The 25,612-nt window shown below is 42.3% G+C and overlaps 1 protein-coding gene across 2 annotated transcripts in view; it reads right to left on the bottom strand.

Annotated features, from left to right (window-relative positions):
- Positions 1-11,807: 11,807 nt before the first annotated feature.
- Positions 11,808-25,612, bottom strand: part of jade2 (jade family PHD finger 2) — a 190,997-nt gene continuing 177,192 nt past the window's right edge. For both annotated transcript variants that reach the window (XM_084374194.1, XM_084374193.1), the window contains one exon: positions 11,808-24,391. In XM_084374194.1, coding sequence (XP_084230320.1) covers positions 23,612-24,391 — 780 coding nt within the window. In that variant the 3' untranslated portion in view covers positions 11,808-23,611. The remainder of the gene's footprint in view (positions 24,392-25,612) is intronic.

The following is a 25,612-nucleotide window of genomic DNA, read 5'->3' on the forward strand; positions in this document are numbered from 1 at the left end:
TCATCTATATAACAGCAAAAATCTCTCAAGGGAAAGGTTCACAGTTAAATTAATTGTTTTTGTCCGACTAACGGTCCAACCCCCCCCCCCCAGATTTACTATAAGACCAAGAAACACCTCAAGCAGCAGCTGGGATCATCAAAAGTTTGGCCAAATGACCATAAATAGCTTTTGAAAATAGTCTAATACTACATCGACTAATCAGTGCATAGATAAATCATCACATATCTAATCCCACTTAAAAGTTTTGTGATAGTATTAAGTATTTGTAAATAATTCCTGTGTGGGGAATCACCCTGTTATGTCATCCTCCCCCTCTTTCGCTCTTTTTGCGCCCCATGTTTTCTTATTATTAATGTTCTCTCCTGTATTTTTCACTTCTTTCTTTGTGTGTCTCTTTCACCTTCCCTTAATCAACAGTCTGGTAAACATCCCTCATCTCTGAAAGCAAGGGTAACACACACACACACACACACATGCCAAACACACACACACACACGCACTGCAAAAACACTTGAAGCTATTTATAGTAGCAGGCGGCGGGGAAAGGTACACAGGCCATGGAGATGTGTCCTTCACCACCGCTGTGAACAATACTGCCTGCCAGACTCACAAACAAAAACACGCAAACGCGCTCACACAGACGCTCGAGCTCAACGTAGACATGCACGCACCTCAATTAGTGTAGTGTTGTGTACAGTGCAGATCGACATACAACAACAGCATACATGAAGTGAAGGTGCACACATGCACACAACACGTTGAAAGGCAAGACAGCTTTTATGCACACACAGAGAAAATAAAGGTCTTCCAGGTCTATTTTTCCCACCAACTGAGGCATGAATAAGAAAAAGAGGTGTTTGGAGTCGCCTTTTACATCACGAGAGTGCAAATATTAAAATATGTCCCTGGAAGTTTACTCTCCATGGTTCATTTTTTATACAATGACCTCAAAGTTTATTAAAAAAGGACTATTTGTTGAGAAATTAATGCTGTGGTGTCCTCTTGTATGTCCATTTTAAGTATGAAGAACAAATCCCTGTTAGTCTCTGCAGCAATGCTATATTAAGATGAATGGCTTTGCGTTTTTGGCATCGGATGTTACAGTGTGAGCTGATGGACCTGTGGTGAAAGAGTATTTCAACCATGCAATGATATCGTGTTATGCCACCAGAGGGCAGTACAGGAAGGCAGCTGAGGGTCTCTGTCATCGTCCCCATCTTTGTAGTCCTTCTGCATCTGTCCCTTTTGGCTGTGAGTGGTGAAGCATTTGTTTGTCCAAAGCATTCATTTCTATAGTCAGATTAGGTAAATTAATCAATTTATGTAGGTTATAACTGTAGTTACTCACATGATAAGGATGATAAGGGTCATTCTCCTCAGGTTTTCTGTTTGACTACAGAAATGAAACTTTATGAACTTGATGTAAACAGTGTTGGGACCTGACCTTATCACTAACCTCAGTTGTTTCTTTTGTTTTTGAAAAAAAGCCACACATTTCTGATGTTTAAAGTACTAAAGAATCTCAAATAAATACATGAACCGTTCATTTATATAAAACTTTAAACTCAGTGTTTAAACTGCGTACTAAAGAGCATAATCAGACCTGATAAATATCCGACACAACCAAATGAAAATGTTGGAGCCCTGGGAGTGCTTTTGAGGAGTTCTCAAAATATCGAGATTAGAGATTGAGTAATTTAAAAATATTGGATATTATTCTAAGGCCATAAAGTCCAGCCCTGGTCAGAGCCGGTCTAGACCTACTACTTGAAATAGCTACTACTGCACACAGAGCTAACCAGCTAACATATTTGCCCATGCTATTCATGGCCAAGTTTAGTCAATGATTCATTATTGTATCAACAGTTGAGATTTGTTATAGTTTTATGTTATCTCCTTCTGTACACTGCTGTGTACATTATGTTGATAGAATGAACTAATAAAGGCCACAGAGCAGAGATAACAATATCAGCCATCAGTTATCAGAGCTTTGTCTGTGACAGTTGTGGCCTTTAGACAAACAGACTGCCTACAAATCAGACACAGCCATGCGGTCTGTCTGTCCTGGTGAGCTGCATCATATAACCATTAACATAAGGACATTTGGTCTGTTGTGTTTCAAGTTTGCCCGCGTGTGGCTCGCGCGACAGCGGCAGGAACAATGTCGGCACACGCTATCAGAAATATCCACCACCCTGACAAACTTACACCATTAAAAGTTATCATTATCAGTTTTTTATTGTGCTTGCCGCTGAGGTCTGTGGAGGCAGGTTTTGTCTTACTTTTAATTTAAATTCTTTCATTCAATGTTGACGCCTGCAGGGAAACAGTTATTTTATATACATGCACGCCTTTAAAACCAGATTTACCAGAGGGAAACAAACAGTTATCTGCCTGATTACAGATGAGGTTCAGGTGCTTATTCTCCTTTCCTCGTCTTCCTCAGGTGTAACAATACACTGTAGGCAGCTCTATACTTTTCATAGTCTATCTGAGCAGAACACCCCATTGTCCTTGTTTATAAAAGGCGATTGCTTGTCTGAGAGGAAGATACAAAGCAAAGGAAACAACTGTGATGAAAAGAGGACCTGAGAGGGCATTTTGTACTGCGCTGACGTGCACAGGGGCAAAGAAATACCTGCAATGTGAAGCTGAGTACCCATAATCACAGTGGAGAATGTTCTTAAGGTGCTTAAGGTGATTGCTTTTATAAAATGAGAACCAGCACATTGTAGGAAACTCTCTTTTTTTAGTGCTTGTGCACGCAGAAGAAGCTGGACCTGCAAGCAAATAAGGTCCAAGCACCCAATGCTAGTTTACATCAGTGGATCACATAATAATGAATTAGGCCCGGTTCAAACCTGGTATTACCATCCACCCTGAGAGATCCGATCACAAGTGGACAGCTCTAGGTGCAGGAGTGAACATGTGGCCTGGTGGCCACTCCTGGAATTGCAGCTAAAAATTCACCTGCGGCCAAAAAAACCCATTATAAAAGAGCCGTCTGTCAAACTGTTGTCGGGACACCAAGAACTGCAAACAAGGTCGGTTATGACTCTTTCTATTATTAATTTTCGATCCACGGAGGTTTTTTATTTGTACAACTTTCAATAATCTGAGAAAAGCAATTTAAAAATCTGTGACGTCATCACGATGTAAAGTCTACGGGCCGAGCGGGGACCTCGTGGGTGGTGCCAACCGGGGGAAACTCTACTGCACATATTCAATGAGATGCATGACCAGGAAGTAAAAGCAGAAGTCAGAAAACTTCTCAAGAGCGATTCTCATCAGTTTGAATGAGTGCCATCTTTCAATCTGGCTTCTAGTTCATCTATATACATCTATGCTCGGACCACATTCAGAGGTGGTCCAGGCCACATGTGATCACATTCCTTTAGTTGTCTCCTGGGCCACGTCGAAGGACGGCCTACTCTACTTGACGTCCTCCGCGTAAAACAAGAAGAAGCCACGACAACAGGCAGAATGGATTACACACTGTTTGATTTCCATTTAGTTCACTGTGATGTAAATTACATGTTTGGGCTCTCTTTACCTGCAGTGTCCCCAGACTCCCTTACAAATTGCGTGATTTTAAGAACTGTTTAGCGAGGAGAAACTAAACGAACTTTGTGAAACGCTGTCTACAATAAATTCTTAACTATTTGGGCCTTCTTGTAAATTCATCAAATGTTATACATGAAGTGGTTACTTGCGACACATGTGGAAAAGCATGCTAACGCCGGGTTTGGACCGATGGACTTAAAGCTGTCCACTTATAATAAAATCCCTGAGGACGGATGTTAATGGCGGCTCTGATTTTCCTCTTAGAAATGGTGCAAGATCAAAATTGTTAATGTCACAAACTCTGATCTGAGAGTCCTGAGAGATTTCTTCTTCTTCTGCACGGATCAAATCAATCTTTTATTAGGGAGCTGGACCCTTTCCCAGCATGCATTAGGTGAAAGGACAAGGAAAGTATTTTTGGCATTCTTCCATCTTCATTGTTTTATACTGATTTAAGTCTAAAGATGAGAAATTAGCTGTTTCTCTCTTCTTTCTCATGGCCTCTGTGTATGTAAAGCTGGTTGTTAACAACTCGGCAGACAGTGTGTGCGCATCAGTAACTGCTGTGTAAACTCCTTTGAGGATATTCTTTCCTGGGATTGAAGGCATGTCTGTGTGCTGATGATAATTGGCTGTCAGAACCACAATTACTTTGAAAAATGCTCTGCAGGATATTTTTTTTTTTTTTTTTAGTGGAGCGACTTACTGCGGATAAAAACAGTTAAAGTGAATAAAAAGTTAGCAGCAGAGCAGAATATACAGCATATTCAGTAAATTCTTCACCGCATACATACCACAAATAATTGGATTACTTACATCAATTATAAACCAAGAAGATGAGTTGCATTTTGCATTAGGATATGGAGCTGTTTTTTGCAGTTCCTCCTTTTTAGAGGAGCCTGAGAAGCACTTCTCTGTAGTGTATTAACTGAGGGATCTTCTCTATGAAAGCCACACACAGATTTATAAAGATAGATTATATGATAACCTATATTGTATCTGATGGAGCACATTACATGGCTTTCTACAATAAACATAACACATTTCTAAAGAACAGTACTAAGTATGAGAAACTGCATAAATGTAGGATTAATGTGTGAAGCTTTCTTTCCAAAAATGTTGCTGCAGCAAGAACTGGGACGAGCAGATTTTATGTGATGATTTTACAACTTTTATCTGCAGATTAGGATTTTTTTCAACGTTTTCAAAGACTTGGGAACAAACTGAGGTTTGCAGACTTCAAACTTCATCTTCATCTTCAGTTATCCAACTTTAAAAGTAATTCATTGAAATTTTTTTTTTATGTATTTAACACATTCAGATTGTTTAAATGATTTATTTAACAAAACTGTTCGAAAGGCCTGGATTGTAATGTTCAGAGTTTATTGTTGTACAGACGTTCTGACTGTATGTTAGTTGTGTTACCTGATGTCCACCACTCTATGTGTATTCAGTGAAAGGCCAATGCTCCACCTACTGGCCACCTGAATTAATACCCCTAGTAGACAACAGAGAAACTGAGGCTCAGCAGTTGAAGTGTGGCTAAAGTTAAAGGAGCTGATCCAGGTGGTGTCGTCCATGACCAGGGCCGGAGCTACCACTGAGGCCACTGGTCATGTCCTCATTATTTATATCTGGGTCTTTGATATCTTAATATATATATGTATATATATATATATATATATATATATATATATATATATATATATATATATATATATTATATATTATTATATGTTATTCTATTTATTCTATCTGTCCTTTATAATCTTGCGTTATAGTAGGTGTAGGTGTATGTATGTACGTATATATTTGTAAATATTGTGTTATTTTTACCATTCTTGTGTCTATCTATCTATCTATCTATCTATCTATCTATTGCAACTTTTCTCGATGTATGGGTGGAGATGGGGGGCAGGCCCTCAGTATTTCTAAGATCCTGGCTCCGGCCCTGGACAGAGATGGCTGTTTTCCAGTCTCTGTGTTAAGCTAAGATAACCGGCAGCTGTGCTGACTTCAGTCTTTACCGAAAGGACAGATGTGCGATGGGTATCAGTCTTCTCATTTTTTGACCGTGACAAGTCCTGCGTCGTGCATCTTGGTTATGACTCTTTAATAACCATTAAAGATCGCTAAAACGACTAATAATTTTAGTTTTATCGTTTTGAGGTGTTTGTTTGAAAGTCAGGTGTTGTCTTATTTGAGGACATTATATTTGTTTGTATGGAAAACTCCATTTAAAAGAAGACAATAATCAAGCGTGGTGACGTACAGCACACTATGGCTATTTCAAACCATCTCTTAATTGCATTTACAGAATGTTTACTGTATAGTGATATTGTTACCATAGTATAAAATTACATGTACCACGATGGAAAATTTTGGCTGCCTCTAATTCACATCAGATTTTTCTGATTAAACTCTCAGATATGATTAAATCCAGAGAGTCTTCACTCTTCTTCATAGCTAAGGAACTAAAACTTGCCATCGACTGCTCTGTGCCTTCTCTCCATCTGTTATTTTTTCACAGTCCCTCCGTACTTCCACCCCACCTCCACCCTCCTTTGACTCCACTAAGTATTTATAAATGGTCCCATACGGGAAGCGCTTCGTCACTTACTGCAGAGCGAGTCTCCTGGACCCGGCCCAACAGCAACAAAAACAAACTGTCTTTCATGTCCACAGGGTCTGGTGTCTTTCTTTCTTCTTTCTGAGCCAAGCCCTCTGCTGAGTCCATTGTTTGTTGCTCTAAGAGGAACTTGATGACTTATAATTCATCAGGAACACACTAAACCCCAGTGGCCTCTTGACATTTCAGCCTGCTGTTGTACTGGATGGCTTCAACACCCAACATATGAAAATACTGGTCTGGGCTGGATGTGTTAGTGTAGTGGATAAGGATCGCCTGGGAGCAGGGAATGGATGGTGTGTATATGTTGTCACCGTGTGTGTGTGTGTGTGTGTGTGTGTGTGTGTGCAGGACAGTATATCAGATTGTAACAGATAGAATTGTTCAAACCCCCCGAGCAGAGCCGCCCACCTCCTTCCTCTGACGGTTGCTGGACGTCCTGAAACCAATGTGGATTTCACGGTTTCACAGTGGTGGATGTCAGCTGCCAACAGTTTATCCTAACAGTTTTCTGCTCTCTATTGATTTCTCAACAATGTGTCAGATTAACTGGCTGCCGGCACAAAACGCTGTTAAACGGATGCCTTGACATTTTGTGTTTCTTCGGCTGCCATTTTTCTTTTCGCCGGCCACTTGTCACACCGTGGAGGGAACTACTTTTTTCTTTTTGCCTCGTGTCGTTTCGGACAAGGACAAAAGGCTTATCGGCATTCCTCATTGAGCATGTGTGTTCGCTGGGAAGCTAATGAGCTAGCTGATGACCCACAATACTTTGCATGCCTCACTGACACATGGGAGGACAGTTAGCTGTAAGAATAATATAATCACAGGATATTAGTTAAACTGAATCACCTTCTTTAGGAGCAGTAATGATAAGTGATGCATCAGTAAGGATCACACATGATATGACAAATTTATGGAAAGGAAAAAAAGTAGCTGCAACTAAAAGCTGTAAAAGAGAAGAGGCCATTTCTTTTTTCAAATTAAATCCAAGTATCTATCATCTTTAAAGCTTCTTTAACCCACTCAGACAGTCCTCAGTTATCAGCCCACTAGATTTCTCTGGTGTTTGCACCGTTTCAGTCAGTCAGGCTTAAATTTCTGCACCGTGGGGGTAATGGATCAGTTGACAGACAGGGTGAGAGCTGCCCTCGAGTGCACGAATGAAGCTGCAAAAATTGCATCGAAATGTCACATTTCTTCGCTTCAAATAAGAGAAGAGCATCCCGCCTTATGGGAACTGAACTGAAAGCAACTGCAGCTAAATCAAGATTCTTCCTCATGATTAGGTTTTCCTGAAGGTGATCCACGTGTGTCAGAAAAACAACCATCTACATCTTCCTCGGATCATCTCGCATCGTCGAATCAGAATTTGCCTCCACCCTGATTACGATGGAGTAAACGGAAATTGGCTTGGTGCCATCACAGCATTGAAAACGACACTTTAAACAATTCAACAACAGCAACACCTCCGTATTATTAGACTGGTTTGATGGGAAGACGGTACATCTCAACCAAAACAGGCATTTGAGGCCAAACCTGAATCTCTTTCTAACCCTAACCAAGTGATCAAAATCACAGTGTTGTGAAGAAAAATGTTGCAACATAAATATTAATATTTCAACATATGTGTGGTTTGCAGAATCGTACATTGCCGACATTTATTCTGGTGATTGGGTTGTTTTTTTGTACACTTAGAGCTCGATCACAGCTATTTTCTGAGACTTTCTTCACTTCCTGTATGGGTAGAAAATGTTCATACCAGACACCAGAGAGAATGTGTAGTATCACAATTAGTGGGGAAGATGTGATGTTTTTTTTTTCTGCACTGCAGTCTTACCTCAAGATTTAGGCAGATAACGCAGGTGTGTTTTTACATAAAAATCTTGCCTACCGCAGCTTAAATAACTGCTGCTTGTAAAAACACCAGGCGCTGTGGCAGGTGCACGAAAAAGTTTGTCCCCCGTGGCACACTGCGCTCAGAAACTTTATCCTGCTGTTTCCCAAACACCATCTGAGGATGTGAACCTGGATGGCAGACAGGAAATAAAAAAATATGGTATCCAGCGCTGCTTTTCGGGGTCCCAGAGGGTGCAGTGTGATGGAAGGTTAGCAGTATAACTTCACAGCAGATTGAGCCAGTTAAACCTTCACAATAGACTGGAAAAATAACATTTAGATTGAAAAACAAAATGATTTCCAAAAGGTCCCCGTGGGGGAGAGAATTAAAATGAGAGCTTTGTGAGGAGAGCCAGTTGCATGAAGTCTCTCCAGGTGCTTTTTCTTTGTGCTGCTAAATTGATTTCCATTATTATGAATATGTCTGTTTGTTTGGCTTGCTTCCAGGGTGTGTTTGTGTGAATCAGATAGATGAGAGAGTTGAGGTCTAGTCTGCATCAAAGGGAAGGTTTCAGGCTGTAAGGCAGGAGGCAGAAGTGAGGTGGAAAATAGGAGGAGGATATGGTCAGATTTTGATGGAGAAAAACAGCTGCAGTGCATGAAAAAGCTACAGAAAATGAATAGCAGTTAATTTATCAACCCCTTGTTGCTCGCTCTGAAGCCCTGAAATAAACCCACAGGAACAGAGTCCATATTTGCTCTGCCTTCATAAAGTATTTACAGTCTTTTTTTCCTGCATTTTATAGTGCTGCTGCCCGAAATAAAAAAGAATGCAGAATGTATCCGCTCACTTCAATATCCTACAACTTAAAAATGATGATGGGAGTGAATCACAAACATGTGGACAATGCACAAATAACATAACCTTTCACGTTTAAATTCATGCAGTACATAGTCCATATCTCTAACCTTGCGTGCAGGTGATGATGAATCCTTCCCATCAACTTCTTCGGAGAGTAGATCCATAGTCAAGCGACCTCAACGGCAAGGCCCAGTCACCCGACTAAAGACCCTGTAGCCCATCCACCCTACTGGGGCTTTCTCGCTCTTTAAACCACCTCACCTGGTGTTAAATGGATGGTATTTGAACATATCTTTTCCAAATAACTTAACAGGATGGATTCACGTATCACCTGCATGCAAAATTGGACTTTGGCGTACGTGCTGCCCGCAATTTGAAAGTGAAAATGAATGTTATGTCCACGCAGATTGAAGCGACTTGGCTGTGAGTCCAGTATTCACCCTCCTTTTAGATTTGTTCTTGGTCCGTACCAACTCCCGAGGGAAATATCTGTGTCTTTAAAAGCTGCTAGATGCCCCACGACGTTCACCAGCCAGTCACGAACTGACAGCCACTACAGCTGGCAGGGCTCCAGGCTGACTTTACACACTTAGTGCACTTTTTCATTGCGGTGCAGGTGCAATTAAATAATGTTTTCTTCATTTAAATCACAGCACAAGCAACAAGAAATTGAAACAACAATAGTTTTTATACATTTATCTGACCTTCTGAATATCAGGTGCACCGGTGCAACCAATGGAAAGGTTTAGTCGCACTTGACAGACTTTTGGATAAATGTGCAACAAGGCTGCCAAACCACTGACAGCAGTTCTAGTCTGTGTTTCGTCATTTTTAAGTGTGAAACCACTGGATATTTTTAACAACGGACCAATGCGTTTCAACATTTGTAAGTGTGACACCACTGGGTGTCTTTAACGAGACCTTCAGGGCATTTCCAGCTTCGTTTGTGGCATCCAAAAAAGTATTTTAAGCCAAACCGTGATGTTTTCCTAACTCATACCAAGTGTTTTTTGTGCCTAAACCTAACCAGAGTAAAAGAACGGCATTGTGATGAGGGAGCCTAAAGAAACGTTAAGTTGTAACGTAAAGAAAAAGAGAATTTAAAATTATCTGTGCTTTTGAAGACCAAAATAATGAGCTGAAAGATGCTAAAACACTCAGAGGTGATAATTATCTGCGGGTCTGTCACTACGAGAGCTCAGCACACATGGTAACTTGATCCGCTGTTAGATGAATAATGATTATGATGATGAAGCTTTGTCACAGCTCTTCTCCAACTCTCTTTGGAAACATCTGCAACGGTTCAGCACATTTGGACTTCGCAGATACGGCTCAATCCTCAAGTCATTCCACAGATTTTCTCTGGGAATCGAATCTGGTGTTTGAGGCTGCTCAAGGACTTTCACATTCTTTTTGTGAAGCCACTCCAACGTTGACTTGGCAGCGTGCTTGAGTCCTGTTGGAGGAGAAATTCGTTGGCCCTCACTCTCAGGCCTTTGGCACTCGGAAACCTGCTTCTCCTCGAGATTTGCTTGTGTTTGGATCCCTGCATTGTTCCTTTGGACCTCTGGCAAAGGCTGCCTGTCCTCTCTGGCCAAGTGTGAAGCTGCACCATGATTGCGCTTCGAGGTATGGATGGCGTTAAGACAGTCGATAAGCTCTGCTCTGGTCCAGTGGACACAACACTTTGCACCAGGCGAATCTTTTTGGATCGTATTTCATCAGACGTCAGAATCTTTTGCGTCACGCTCTCGGTCTTTCACACGTCTCTTGACAAGTTCCAGGCTGCTGCCATGTGGTGACTTTATTTGAAGGCCCCTGCTGACAGTTTCTGTCCTGGCAAGTTACTCTGTCATGATTGAAGAACACTAGGGTTTTTTTTTTTTCTCGGAGCGGTGTCGAGGTTCTTGGCCGCCTTCCTGATCAACATCTTTCTTGGCAGGTTGCTCTGTTTGTTCAAAAACCAGCTCTAGGAGGAGTCCTGATAATTAAATTTGTGTTGTTCTGTCTCTAAATGGTGTGGCAATGCTGCTATTGACTCCAAAACCTTTTCTTTAGTTTCATTCTCTTCCCTTAGACCTGAGACGCAGAAAAAGTTCCTTTTATAGTGATTCATCCCAGATGTTTCCAGGGATGTTCAATCCCAGAGAAATCTGTCATTTTGTTCAAGGTGATGGTCTAATCTGGTGTCCTGACACTTCTAGGAGTCAGAGTGAGGAAGAAAGTCAGTGAATGAGACCGAACATAATGTGAATAAAATTAAAAACATTACCTCGTCCGTGAACATTTCAGCCTGAGTTATGTTCGATAGATATTCATCGTCACTGCTTCCTTCAGGAATTTTGTGCAAAGCTTTAAATTAGCTTCAACTGAAGTCCTTCACACTTTTTTGTCACTCAACTCTGGTGCTATTTAGCCTCTGAGATTTCTGCCTCCACCCCAAAACAATAGCGACCTGGGGAATTTCATACGTTGGTGCACAGAGCATCGTATCTTGTCTACACTGATGTTTAGTTTGTGGATTATCTGTGGACAGAGATGTGGACTATAATTTGTTTTTCTGAGGTTTTGAGTGGAATGTTTTAACAATGCCAAATTTGAAATGAACTTCTTTCATCTGACGTGCAGCATAAACATCTGAGACTGCAGAGAAGGTTAAAGAAATACTTTCAACTTACAACTTATGCTTCCTGAAAGCTTCTATATTTCTCTGCTGAACCAAAAACAGATTTATCTCACATTTAAATAAGAGTTTTTCTTTAATGTAATACTAAATCTATTTATGAATGCACAGTATTTGATATTTAAAGACAAAAAGGAGCATTTTGACAATCTTGAGTCAGAAGATCAAGGACCAGTGAGATCTCAGTGTGTGCGATGAACAGAGAGGCAGAGAGTTTTGTGTACACAGAAAGCACTGCTTTATTGACTGCACTGGACTGGACTGGATTGGTCTGGACTGGATCAGGTGGGACTGGGACTCCATCAGATGAAGGTGGGAGTTGAAGGGGTGGGGGTGGGGTGGGGTGGGGATGGGGGCCAGACAGGTTGGGGGTTTGGGGTGGGAGGGATCAGAGTGGGATGCAGCCATCATTAAGGCAACACAAACAGCATGCAGATACAGTCACAGGAAACATCGTCATCATCATCATCATATTGCTTTTCAAAGTCTCGCTTAAAACATCGAAATTGTACAAAAAGGAAGAAAATAGGTTTTTCGCACTAATGAAAAATACATTTTTTGATTTTTTTTCCCTCCTACAAAGAAGATTCTAATACAAGAAAATAAATATAGCAAAAAAAGCCAAAAAATAATTTAAAATAGCTCTTCTTTTTCATATATGTTCAATAGTTCTCTTTGCTATTAACAAATGGCACAACATTCTTTGAAACAAAGAATACAGAAGGATAAACTCCTGCAACATTCATATTATTGTATTGAAGAACCGATGCAGAGTGGAGGAGAAACTGGACACAACAGCAGAGATTTGAACACCTTTTATAAGGACAAATAAGACAGGAGGAGGAGGAGGAGGAGGAGGAGGAGGAGGAGAACCTTGTCCAGCTCTGCTTTTGACTGGATGATGCTGATTGGTATTTAAATCGGGCCAAAATACGACCAATGTGATGCGAAACACTCATGTTGCGGAGCGAAAACCCAATAATGTTTGAAAACGGCTGAGAGAAGGGAAAGAAAACATCAATTCTTCATCAATTAACCTTATTTCAACAAAGGGGGGGACATACTAAGTGCTCAAAATAACAGACTAACATAAAAATTGGATATTCATAAGTGCTGAGACTTGACTGAATTCTTGTTTGATAAAGTTTTTTTTAAACCTGAGGGAGAAGACTTTGTGGGTCGCGGGGTCAGGAGAGGAGAGCGAGACCCGATGTCATTAATGAGTCAGAAACTGGCTGCTCGGGGAGGAAGAGGACGGAGAAGAAGTGAGTCAAGGTAGAGAAAGATGTCGTGGAGCTGAGAGTGAGACAGAGAAATGACAGAACAACATAAAGTTAAAGAGACTATGAAGAAGAAGGACAGAGAGGGAAATGCTAAAGAGGACATCAGTAGGAATCTGTTTGGGTTCATTGTCCACAATAAATAAGTCTGTGTGTGTTTTATCTAAATCCAAAATGAAGCTTTTTGAAAAACCCTCACCCGTTTTAATGTTAAACACAGTAAACAAGCCGTATTCATGCTGATTTTGTAAGATGATAAATCACTCACTTCTGCTCATTCAGTTGTCTGAAGGACAAACCGAGACGTTTGTGTGGAGTTTGACTGAAGCGTGTTTCACTGTGAATTAACGAGGCAATTAAGCTCGACTCTGTTTGGTGAAAGAGAGAAACTTGAATTGATTTTTTTTTTCATTTTAGCAAAGAAAAATATCTCCTTTCTCGACAGATTGTGATATTATTTTGTTTACTTAGTAGACTAATAAGCAAACTCAACACTTTTACATCTCCCAGCTGAAACAATGGGGCTACCAGACTATCGCCTCTTGTGGTATAAAGTGGTATTATGAGGCAGGACGGGCCAGAGTTAGCTGGTTAGCATGCTAACTTCTCTGCTTCACAGTACATCGACATCTCTGACATAACCTCAACACTTCAAACTCTGCTGATAAGTTGTGAATTTGTGTCTCTTTGCAGACCTACAACCGAATTTTACGACTGTTCAGCTTGTTGAAACGGACTTATTTAGACTTCCAAAGGTTCAGTTTTAGTCCAACTTCAGATGAAATCACTTTAAACACGAGGATGCGTTGCTATCTGCAACCTCTCATTTCATCCACCCTCTCTGCTGTCACAGCAATACTCTCTCCGTCTGAAGCTGGTGGATTATGAATCTGAAAGGCCCAGAAACTGTCTCTCTGCAGCAGAAATGTAACTGAGAAAACCACATTTGTCTAATGGGCAACTGTAAGTTGGTTTCCCTGTCTCAGATTTGTGATTTATAAGGTTTATTTTTTTACATGTTCAATGAGAACAACTATAAGATGAGAACTTGGCTGTGTTAAAACTCTCGGCAGGTGGTCAGGGAGAGCAGGAGGCGACACGACAAGTGTTTAACCAGCAGGGACACGAGAGTGTGATGCTGTTTTGTTATTTGCTGACTGAATCGGGACAAAGGAGAAGTGATTTAGCTGTTTCCTCGCTCTTGTTCAGGTATTTAAGTGTGCGACTTTATGTAGACAAATTGAAACTAGTGTGGCTGTTTTCTTATATAAATTGTTTTTCAAATTAGCCAGCTTAGCGTGGACATGGCCTGCTAGAAAGAGAGAGAGACTGGTCTTCGTTCCCTCCAGATGAAGAAGAGTAGCAGGATTACATGCACTCAAACTATAATCCTATGCCTTCTGCAACCACACAACATACACACCTGTCCGCACACACAGGCTGTATTACAGAGGGACTGTATGAAATGCATGTAATCAAAAGGCATTTTTCCTTCCCTGCATGTATGAAAGATCGCACAGCGGAGGCAAATAAATACATATTTGCCTCGGAGGAAGAAGATAAAACATTTTTTCTGTGTGTGTGTGTGTGTTTGTGTGTGAAAGACAAAGTGAAGAAGAGCAGTGAGGAAGACGATAACATAACAGAAACCAGGAGAGAGAAATAAAGCGGCGACAGATAATGACGAGTGGGAGAGAGAGCAGAGGCAGGGCCGCAGCGCAGAGGGCCTCTCGACAAACGGTCGTAACCTGCATTTTAAATTCAGATTGTGTCTAGACGTGATTTATCCAGATTACTTCCACACCTGGAAGTAAAGTGTTTCCAGCGCCGGCACTGAAATACCTCTTCATAAAACAGACCCACCAGCGTCTTTCTGTTAAGATTTACACCTTGTGTAGGAGCTCCCAGCTGAACTCAAATTTACGCTACCAAATGTTGCGTCAGTGGGAGACGTCGGCTTCAGACGAATGGGTCGTCAAGCGCGACTCGGTTGCATTTACACCTCAATTTGTCCGCAGTGATATATATACGTCTAACCCGAACCTCCCAGGAGTGTGATGGTGAAACCAGATGTAACGGGAGGAAGGATAAATTGCTCAGATTGTGAGGGAGCCATGTTTCCATCCAGGTCTCAGGTTCAGTTGCCAAATATGATCTTAAAATTAATTTGATGTCAACGCTGGATTGTGATTGTTCCTATGAGGAGCAGATGACTTACAAACCCCCCCCAAAAAAAAATTTTTTGGATTGTGACATTTAAAGAAAATAGTTGGTGTTGGTCAAGATTTTGTCTTAAAGTTGGAGACGATTCATCTATTTTTTCCTTCACATGTCCAGAGACAAAAACATGGCTGAGCCATTTGATCTTTCAGGACTTATTGTACCAGAAAGGTGAGCTAAGATAATAATGTGTTGGTCTTTTCATGGGCTTTGCTGACAGCAAGAAACATCCAGACTTTCGCCAGTAAGCCTCGTTCATTATCTGTGGCGCAAGCATCAGATAACCACACGTGACCACAGAGAGTGATTCGTATCGAAGGACAAGGTCGATAATAAAATACTGCGCCATAAAACTGGATTGTTTTCCGCGCCATTTAATGCACATTTTTGCGTTCTTTGCGTTCTGCTTTCCTGATTCAATGTCACAGTTTGTAGAGGAAATACTACGATGGAGACGCGGCTGTAAGGAGAGAGAGAGAGAGAGAGAGAGAGAGAGAGAGAGAGAGAGAGAGAGGAGAAAGCACAGAGAAGAAGAGATAGAGGAGGGGGGTGAGGAGGAGAAGGGGAGGGCCTGGTGTTGTTTATATTAGCTGCTTGTTAACTTGACTGTGCGGACAGGCTGCAAACAGAACACAGAGGAAAGAACAAGTTGTTCTCTTTCTGTCTGCTTCTCCGGCTCCGGTTCAGTAAGCCTCTCCCCTCCTCTCCTCTCCCTCTCTTTCGTTCTTTCTTTCTATCCATCTCTTTTCTTTCCTCTTCCCTCGCTCCCTCTCTCCAGGCCAGAGCAAAGCAGAGTGCAACATTTTCCCCTCCTCACATGTTCTTCCACAACACGTGCCTGTCATTATTTGTCCTTAAAGGGTAACTTCAGTATTTTTTTTTTAAAAACCTGGACCCAAATTGAGACATATTTTGGTGTCTGAATGACGAATACGTACAAAAAGGTTTTGTGGAATTTGTAAAATAGATTGTCGGATTGTTCTTGTGAGCGTTTGACATAATTATGTTAATGATCCGTACAGAGATAGACTTTATCGTTAAAGAGAGAGAGAGATCCAGAAAACAGACGCTGCATCGCTCTCCTTCAAAGCCACCAGACTCCATTGAAAAAAACAGCAATTTAACCTTGCAGAACAGTGAAGTCGGATGTCTACCGCTGGGTTAGTTTGTTTGTGTGACTTTGGTGTGGGCGCTTTCACATCTGTCGTTTTGGTTCATTCTCTCCGTACCAAAGAGAAAAAAATAGATAAATTGTTTTTTTTTTTGCATTTTTAGTTCTGGTGTGGTTCCTGTTCACACTGAGAGGAGTAAACATGAAGTTACGGACTGACAGGTAACTTGTGGATTGGACTGTTTTGGCGATTGTCATCCTGCATCATCAGGACCCACGTGGGGATAACATAGCATCGAAAAAGACCTGGACAGATTTAATTGGCCGCATTTCCACCGTCAAAACTTAATCTGAGGGAGGAAATGCAGCCAATTAGTCATTTAGACACAAACATTTGTTTAAAAAAAAAAGTCCCAGGTTTCAAAACGCTGGAATTACCCTTTAAAGCTACAGACATCCTTGTATCTTCTTTTAAATCATCCTATGTTTCAAAAGCGATTTTTGAATAGAGCCACGTGCCAACCGAGGAGGCTGATCACCGGACAGGAGAGGAGGAGAGAGGAGGCCTTGTGGGCAGGAGGGACACGACAGGAGGTGTTTTATAGGGATTCAGGATGGAGGAGAAAGAGGGGGTTTTTGCTGGTGGTGGGAGGAGGGGGAGGAGGAAGATGTCGGGTGGTGGAGGCAGAGTAAGGTGCGCAGATTGTGCAGATGGGAGCTTTAGTTTTAAAAACATGAATCGGAGCTTCTCTCGAGGCAGATGTTTGCGAGGGATGTTGGACTGAGAAACAAGTGGTGTGGGGAGCTTCTTCAGGTTAACTTTGACGTGAAGGTTCACATCTGCTCTGCTGTTGTTGTTGTTGTTGTGGTAGAGCCGAATGCAACCATTTTTGATGATTGGTTTATTGTTACAGTTGTCTACGAAGGATAAATGGAAAATAATCTCCAGTTTGAGCTTCTCAAATGTGAAAAATTGCTGCTGTTCTGTGTTTTTCTTTAATTATAAAGTGAATATTTGTGGATGTTGGACTGTTGGTTGGACATAGCACGTGTTGCTGGTCAACCAATGAGTGACCAAGATCATGAACGCTGGCCCTCTGATCAACTCACTGTGGCTCTTTGGCTCCACCACTTTGGACTGTTTGTCAGTCGAGCTCGTTTCTGCCTCCACAGCAGCTCAGTTTATACGACTAAACCTCCGATCTGTGCAGTGTGTCTGGGTTGTGGATATTGAGACCTTGAAGCCATAACTTTGCTGTAACGGAGAGGAGAGCAAAGCGCCAGTAAAAACAGAGGAAGCAGATAATGAGTCGGCTTTCTAGTTTGATACGAGCCACGGCGGCCAGCTAAAGCGTTACAAAAGAAAAAACAAAAAAAAAAAACAGCTTCCAAAGGCTTTTTCAAAACACGGAAAATGAAAATGTTTCTAGTAGTAGTATTTGAACAGTATTATACATCGTTGTATAAACTCCAGCGGTACGTAGGTAGGTATGTGGGTCGGTTTGAAGGGCTGGCGTCGGACAGTAAAGCGAGGATTACAAACAGGAAGCACAAAGTACTTGGTCTGCATTTCCAAATGATTAAACAGTGACAGTCTCTGGTCAATTTGACACTTCATTCAACTTTGGATACTTTTCGAGACTTCAAAATCAAGATCTGAACCGCTGTGTTGTCGGTTATCTGCTCTCACTTGAGCCCAGCAGGCATTTTGTGTCCTCAGACCTCTTTTAAACAAAATGCTCCCTGGGAGAGAAGCTGAGGCATGAAATTAAATCTAACATCACTAAAGAATCATGAGCGTTTTCTAATCCTGGCGTTACCGACCTCAGCACAGCCTCAACCCGCTTTTCTTATTGGATGAAGGAGCAACCACAGAGGAAGAGAGACATCCTATGTACCTGAACATCCTGATGTCCTCCTGCTTCCTCAAAACCACCTCGGCGCAACATCAGTTTTTATTTTCAGAGGTGCGGAAATTAAACTTTTTTCATCCAGTAGATGCAACACCTTGAGTTTTTTTTTTCCTTTTCAAATCAAACAGATGGTTTTGTTGCAAAGACTTGGCAGCTCCCAACCCGCCTCGCTGCGAATAAAAAAGCTTTAAATATGATCTTTGCTCAGCTGAGGAGGTTCTGAGGAACCCAGCCCTTGCTGGTGCAGTGATGTCTTTCCAAGGGGTTTTACAACAATGTCAGTACAGTAGACGGCAGCTGTGTGAATTACAGGAAAGGTTCCAATCGCCTGCAGCAATCAGTGCTGGCCTTTAACCAGCTTTTCAGCACAAATCTAGGTGGAATGCACCACCGTGTGTAGGTGTGTTCTCCGACCTGCCATTACGTGCACGATGCCCGCCAGCTGTATTTCCGAGGCGTAGCGTTCGTGCCAAGCGGCTCACCACTTACAAAACCGATTATGCATTACGTCTTAACAGCGCACTCCTAATGGCGAGCGCGCACAGAGGAACATAACCTCCGGTAAATCCACCAGAGCTGATTCTGCCGATACTGACACTGATGCAAAAGGTTGTGAACGCCATTAAAGATATGACAAATTAAAAACCCAGAGAAGAGACAACATCATCTAATCAGGATCTCGTATCATCTGGATATCCGACCTGACGATGGTTGCGAAATTCAAAAGATCATCAGAGCACATTTCGGGCTGCGAGCCAACACCCACACCAGCGTACCACACAGAGGACGGTGATGCTTTGAAGTTGTATTCTAGTGGATATTGATAAAAAGAACCTGCGAGAGACTCCAGTCTACAGTATCTACGAAGCGGAAGGAGAGGGCATTGAAGCCACACTGTAAATATAGAATAATAACCAGTTTGTGTATGCCAAGGCTGCACAGGATCAGGGAAAAAAACTAACAAAAAAATACAATTTGCCTTACAAGGTACTATGGAGTTTTTCTTGGGTGAAAATTTGAATTCTTTAGAGACTCACCTAACTACCTCCACAACTTTCTGTAGAGGAAAATCAGCCAAAAATAAGTTGTTTTCTTCCCCCTTCCAGCGCTGTGCAGCCTCGGCATTTGCTACTACATGTTAAGGCCGTAAATGTGAGGCCTTGTCTAAAACCACTGTCTACAAAGTCAGGCTACTCTGAACATTGAATATTGAAACCGAGAGTACATGTTTTCTGTCTCAGCAACACATGAATGGTAACGACCACCAGGCGGAGGCTTCTGGGGCAAAGTAACGACGCGGTGCGATCCATTTGAACTGGGAAGTCGGAACTTTTTGAGTTCCCAGTCCGCAATTTCAACTGGGAAAATTTCAACCCTGACCTCAAAATCCAAAACGGCAGACGAGAAAGCTGCACTTCTGGCATCGTGTCTCATTAAATCAGTCTTCCACACGAATACACTGAAACTGTGGACATACATCGTGTTTGTATGCTCAAAATCCGACGTGGTGCTTTGGTATGACGTCATTCCCAGCTCCGACTTCCGAGGTAAATGAAACGCACCGGCACTTCCCCGCATCCTCGCTTCAAAAACACAAGCTTTGTTGCAGTTATTGTTGTTGTGTGTGTTGTTATGGGGGTTGTAATAACTGTAGCAAACGTAGAAGTCCAAATTCCCTCCACCTGTCCTGCATCTGTGCTGCTTTTATTTTTTTTACGAATTCAGCAACAGTATTATTCAGTAATTTAACACAAAACCCTGCCTTTCGAAAGAGAGTTTGGATTTGAATCTTCTACGATGGCTACACCTGAAGGTCAAAGGAGACAGAGTCGCTGCGCCGTCACCTGTAATTATACTCTCCTGCTGTTAGGGGGCGTTTCACTCTGAGTAAGCTCGTACTTCCTGATGCAGTCAGGACCACATATACATAAAAAACTAGTCATCTTGTACATTATAACCCTGTTATACCAGCTCTGGTGTGTGTGTGTGTTAGAGAGTGTATGTGTGTGTGTGTGAACTTTGTGTTGTGTGTTCAGTTCAGCAGCATTTGGCTTTTTTTCTGAATGGGGGGGTTAATATGTGTGAGACTGTGTTTAACGACCATCGCCTGCACATTAATGTGGCACCAGGCTTTTTTTTCCTGTGTGAAGCAGATCTGGGAGAATCCAGGTTTAATAGTGGTAGAGTTAACAGTGCCCCCTGCAGGATAGGAGGTCACGTAAACGCCACAGAACATCTGACTGAAACCAGGCTGAGATTCGAGTCATTTGACCTCCTTATCTAACACTCTTCATCTTGAAAACCAGAGACGGAGCACGTGTGTGTGTGTGTGTGTGTGTTTGTGTGGATTTAGATGTAAATACGCTGCCTTGATACACAGATCTGTTCTTTGGCGTGGTCACTTCAGACAGATTAGAAGCTGTCCGTACAGAAAAAAAACAAAAAAACAGAGGAAGTAGATTGGACTATGCACCTCTATTTAAGTGTCTGTTCATCAGGCCTGGGTCAAACAGCCCTTAAAAAAAATCACGTGATGATTTAGTAATTTGGAGAGCAGACGGGCGGGGTCGGAGCTGCAAGAAAGCTGAGAGAATAAAAACAGAGTCCTTTCTTGTAGTTGACCATCGCTGTCCCACTCGTGTGGTGACTCAAACAAGTTCAAATGGGCATTAATTATTGGTTCAGACTATTGAACCCAGGGCTGATGGTCATGTGGTCGTACTGAGAGAAGGAACATGCTCAGTAGTAGTCGTGTAGGAGTTCAAACAGTGAAGCTTGCCAAACAAGGAAGTTTCTAGACATACACACATCACTTTTTTATATATATACTGTATACGATATAAAATATGTATGTATATATATGTATCTATGTCTTACGTCGCTTTTTCCATAAATTTTTCTAACCTTTTATTCTTTTTTTAAAGATTTTTTTTAACCCCTGAGAATACCATGGACTGCTTTAAGTACAAAATACAACTCTCTGAGAGGACAACAAAAAGTCTTCTTTTTAAAAACAAATTTACAAACAACTCAATTCAAGAACTCAAGAGCGCAGGCCTCTGAAGCTGATTATTACATAGTCGTCATTCGTCTGACAGGAGAACGGGCGCAGCAGAGCCGTCAGGTACCAGAGTTTGCCCACGTCACACCTACGTGGCGGCCATGTTGGTGCCGTAAACCTGCTGTGAAACGCTTAGCTGAAGAAAACAGTGTTGGGGCTTCTCACTACGCCGATATCAGAAATTGCATAGATACACATGGGTGATATACAGTATGACTAACTCGCTTCTCTTGATGCCTGTCGTCTAAAAACTGCAAAGACAAGAGGCGAATGTTTCAGGAAAAAAGGGTTTGAGAAACTTTAAAGCTCTGTGATCGTAATGTAAGGACTGACGACTACGCTATCGATAGGCTATTGTATCTGGATTTGTGCCCTAAACTATCATTTAAAGTTCTCCTTTAAAAAGATTTTACAGCCCCAGCTTGACTTCATCTTGGTGGTTTTTTGCAGGTTAATAAACCGAAAGTTCAACAAAAAATACCACCGTCAGCAATAAACAAGAAAAGATACAGTAGTTGTTTCTTGGATTCGTTTGGCGCTAACTCTCCTTCCAAACAAATCAAGAAAGGATCTCTAATAAAGAACATAAACCCAACATATCAGACGCTGTCGGCGTTACCTCCATCTTTGTTCGGTCGTGTGCAAGTTGGCAAAAAAATACTTGGAGAATTGCTAATCCCACTTTCCCAATTTTGAATCGATTTTTCGATTTGGAAATGAAATCGTGACACTTTGAGTTGAGATTATTTTGTCACGCTTTGTCCGGTTTCGTCTCATCGATTCATCAAATGCCAGACGAGGACAGTTTGCAGTGACAGGGAGGCTTCTTGTGTGAACTTGCACTTAATTTAGGCACATTTTTTCGTGTTAAACTTGAATAATGAAGCATCATTGATCGATACGACTGACGTGACTGCTGACTGAGGAAACTGACTCTTCAAAACACACAAATTGACAGCTAGCAGGCTTCTCCATGTGTATCTATTGTTGCAGCGACATGGCGGTCGAAGTGTAACCTGGCCAAACTCGGCTTATCTACGGCTCTGGACTGCAGCGATCTCGTTAGTAGTGGGGGAGGTGGGCGGCACAGAACAGTAGGCAGCTCTTTGCACTGATAGTACGGAGTGGCTCTGCTTTGCTATTTGTTGCAGATACTTTGTTGATTAATGGCAAACGCTGCATTTACATCCTTGTTTCAGGCACTAGACAATTGTTTAAGGTGACAAGGAGCCCAATGCTGGCTACGCTCTGTAACCAATCCGAGAGGGATTTCCTTTTGGTTTGATTGTTTTACAAATCCGATTGAGAAACGACTGATTGATCTACTGATTGTTTGGTTGAGTGATAAAGGTTGTGGTGGTGGGGGTGGTGTTTGAGGGGAGGTAGGGGCACAGGGCAAGCGACAGAAGGCACAGAGTTTCTACGATGAATTTTTCTCCAAAGATTCAGGCTAAAACATTAAAACAGAACTCAGAATTAGGAAGAATTTGAAAGCAGCTGACAAAAGTCAGATCGAAGATTTCAACGGCTGTGACGTGAGAAAAAGGGATTTGCTTATAGTAGTTATGTGTGTCAGTATGTCTTGTGTGTTTGTGTGTCTCTGTGTGACAATCTGAATGAACACCAGGGTTGGGGTCAGCTAATTAGCAATTCAAAAAAAGAGAAAAAGTTGGAAATCTGTGGTTTTTGTTTTGAGTCTGATGATAAATTTATCGGCTTTAGTCGAGATTTTTTACAACCGAGTTAACATGATGAGAACTGACCTCAACCCTGAATGAGCATTATTATACACACGAGTGCTTACATTACAGCTCTTATGACTAGCTAGTTGTGCTTTTTCAAGGCTGAATACATGTCGTCCCATGTCACCATCTGTACATATTCAGACCAGCTCTGGTGTGAAATTGTCTTTCCACTGAAACATATTCAAGAAAACAAGGACTCATTGGATGCATCTCAAGCCATAAAAGACCTAGAGCGAAGCAGACCCTGAAACCAGCTTGAATTATAATAATAATAATAATGCCCCGAAGTGTTTGTTCCCATGTGTGGCAGATCCCACAGACATGAGCCCAGAAATGGGTACTTCAACGCCCAGAAACAAAATGAATCTGAAATACGAAACAAAAGAAAAAGACTAAAGGTAATGTTTGTTTTCCTATTTGTTGAATGTAACGGTCCTGTGGTAAGCTAACGAGGGTCCGGTGGAGAAGCTTTACTGTAAGACAGGCAAACAGCTACATTCAAAATTCACCCCAAAAAACAAAGCAGGTAAGAGCTGAAGAGATTTCCACTGGTGAATGTGACTGGGATTTGGTTGAACAAAAGCCATACAGCCATGTTTAGTATACTGGGCACAGATGGAGAAACAATTAGCCAACGGGACTCTGCTTGGATAACTGTGTGTGTGTGTATGTGTGTGTGTGGTAGTTGGAGTCTCAGTGCTTTAGGACGCCAGCACGCTCCTTCTCAGCAGGTCCTCGTTCCCAGAATGCAACTGCGGCAAGCGGAGTTTGCGTCCGCCAGAGCGTGTGTCCGTATCGCTCTGCTCGCCATCAGAGAAGTACCCATCAGTCTCGGCAGCGTCCAGCAGGGATGTTTCCTTCCCTGTGAGTGGTAGGTCCACAGACTCCAGCCCTGATATGCCTCCACCTCCGCTGAAGCCCCTCCCTCTAGATTTTCCCTGGCGGGACAGGCGGAGGCGCGGCGCCCCGCCACGAAGGATCACCCCTGTGTCGGGCACCGTGACCCCAGGGCTGGAGGCCGGTGGTGGAGACGATCCAGCCCCTGATGCGACACCATTCCCTGTGTGGATGCTGTCCCAATGGCTGGCGTCCTCCGAGATGTGACAGGAATCCATTTTGGAGATGGGCGGTTGCGGCGGAGGGTCCCTGTGCAGATCAGAGCTCCTGGTCTGGTGGTGATGGAGGTGGTGCAGGGTCTTGGAGGAGGCCCGGGACCGTTCCAACTTCCGACCCACATGGCTGGACTTTTCCTCCGCCACGCTCGCCCAGAGGCTCTTTGCGGTGGAGGCGCTGCAGGCGGCAGAGGCAGCTGCTGCAGACAGGAGCGTCTGGGGCTGGGTGGGAGTGGTCGGCTGCGAGTGTCCACGGGAACGGGGCTTGTTGCTCCCTCGCGGTTTGCGGCCCAGCTGAGGCGTTTTCCAGGTGGACTGCATGGAGTTCTCCATCATCAGGTTCAGCAGGCTCTCCTCGCCCTGCAGGAGCTGAATGAGAGCAGGAGAGGAAATTAAAGAGGAGATGAGACGATGAGAATTGAAAGAGAAGAATCGGTTCATGTTTTAAGGATGCCTTCAGGTGTCAGACTCTAAAATGTAATGCTTTTATGGCCCTTTAAAGATCATTTTTCAACCAAATTTAAGACGCATTTTTTGTCTTTTTCTTATTCAAGCATTGCAGGGAAGTAGTATATACAGGATGTGTCCTGTGCAGAGGCAGGTGTTGTAGGAATATGGTTATGAAGTGAGGGTTGTTGTTTTACATTATGCCAACAGATGAGGTCTAAAGATTTGTAACAAAAATCTGGACTCAGAAAACCTTGACTCATTTTGACAAAAATACGCCAACAGAAAACAAAAACTAAGAATAAAACTTGTAATGATTAAGACCTCGATAAGTCAAATTTACAACTATTAAATGAATTAAAAGGCCTTTTATTCTCATGTTTATGAAACTGAATTAAGACTTTTTTTTGTTTGTTTAACGTGAAATCTTCTGGATACATTTGAAAGGTTGCTCGTTGATCATAACAGCAATAATTTGTTCTTGCTCTCTGGTTTCTGGTTCTCACATTCTTACTGGCAATATTTTGGAACAAAAAAACTCCCCACCCACCAACACCATCACCACCAACCATCACCACCACCTACCCACATTTCCAACAGCTCGACAGTGGAAGATGTGAGCACTGATGTCACAAGACATTTTGTTGTCAGGGAAAAACATCTAACGACAAAGCTGTTATGCTGAATCCCTTCATGAAGTCTTTCTGTTGACCTTCCTGCTGTAAGTAGGAAGGCTGTCAGGTTTTTCATATTAACGTCTCATTCGTTTTTTTTTTTACTGAAAAATGTTCCTGAACACATCCTCTAACAATGGAGTTATATCATGCATTCTGGTTTGAGCCCCCTGCCAATCAATACACAAACAGAGCACATTCCTGAGGAGAACAGCGGGTCAGCCACAGTGCAGCTCCGCTCCGACCATCAGCTCTCTCATCGAACTGCTCGACCCGCCGAGGACAAGCGAACAAAAGCTCTCGCGACTCCACTCGTATGAAGATTCAGTCTAAAAGGTCCACATCCAGAGTCTACGTCAGTCTAAATAAAAGGTGGATGTGGTTTCAAGTGTGGAGGCTGAACTCCTCTGTGGGTTTGTGACATCTGACCCGAGTGGAGAACTTTTGTGTGGATGTTTTTTTCAGTTTG

Source organism: Pagrus pagrus (assembly GCF_965226575.1).
Source record: "Pagrus pagrus genome assembly, chromosome: 14".
NCBI lineage: Eukaryota > Metazoa > Chordata > Actinopteri > Spariformes > Sparidae > Pagrus > Pagrus pagrus.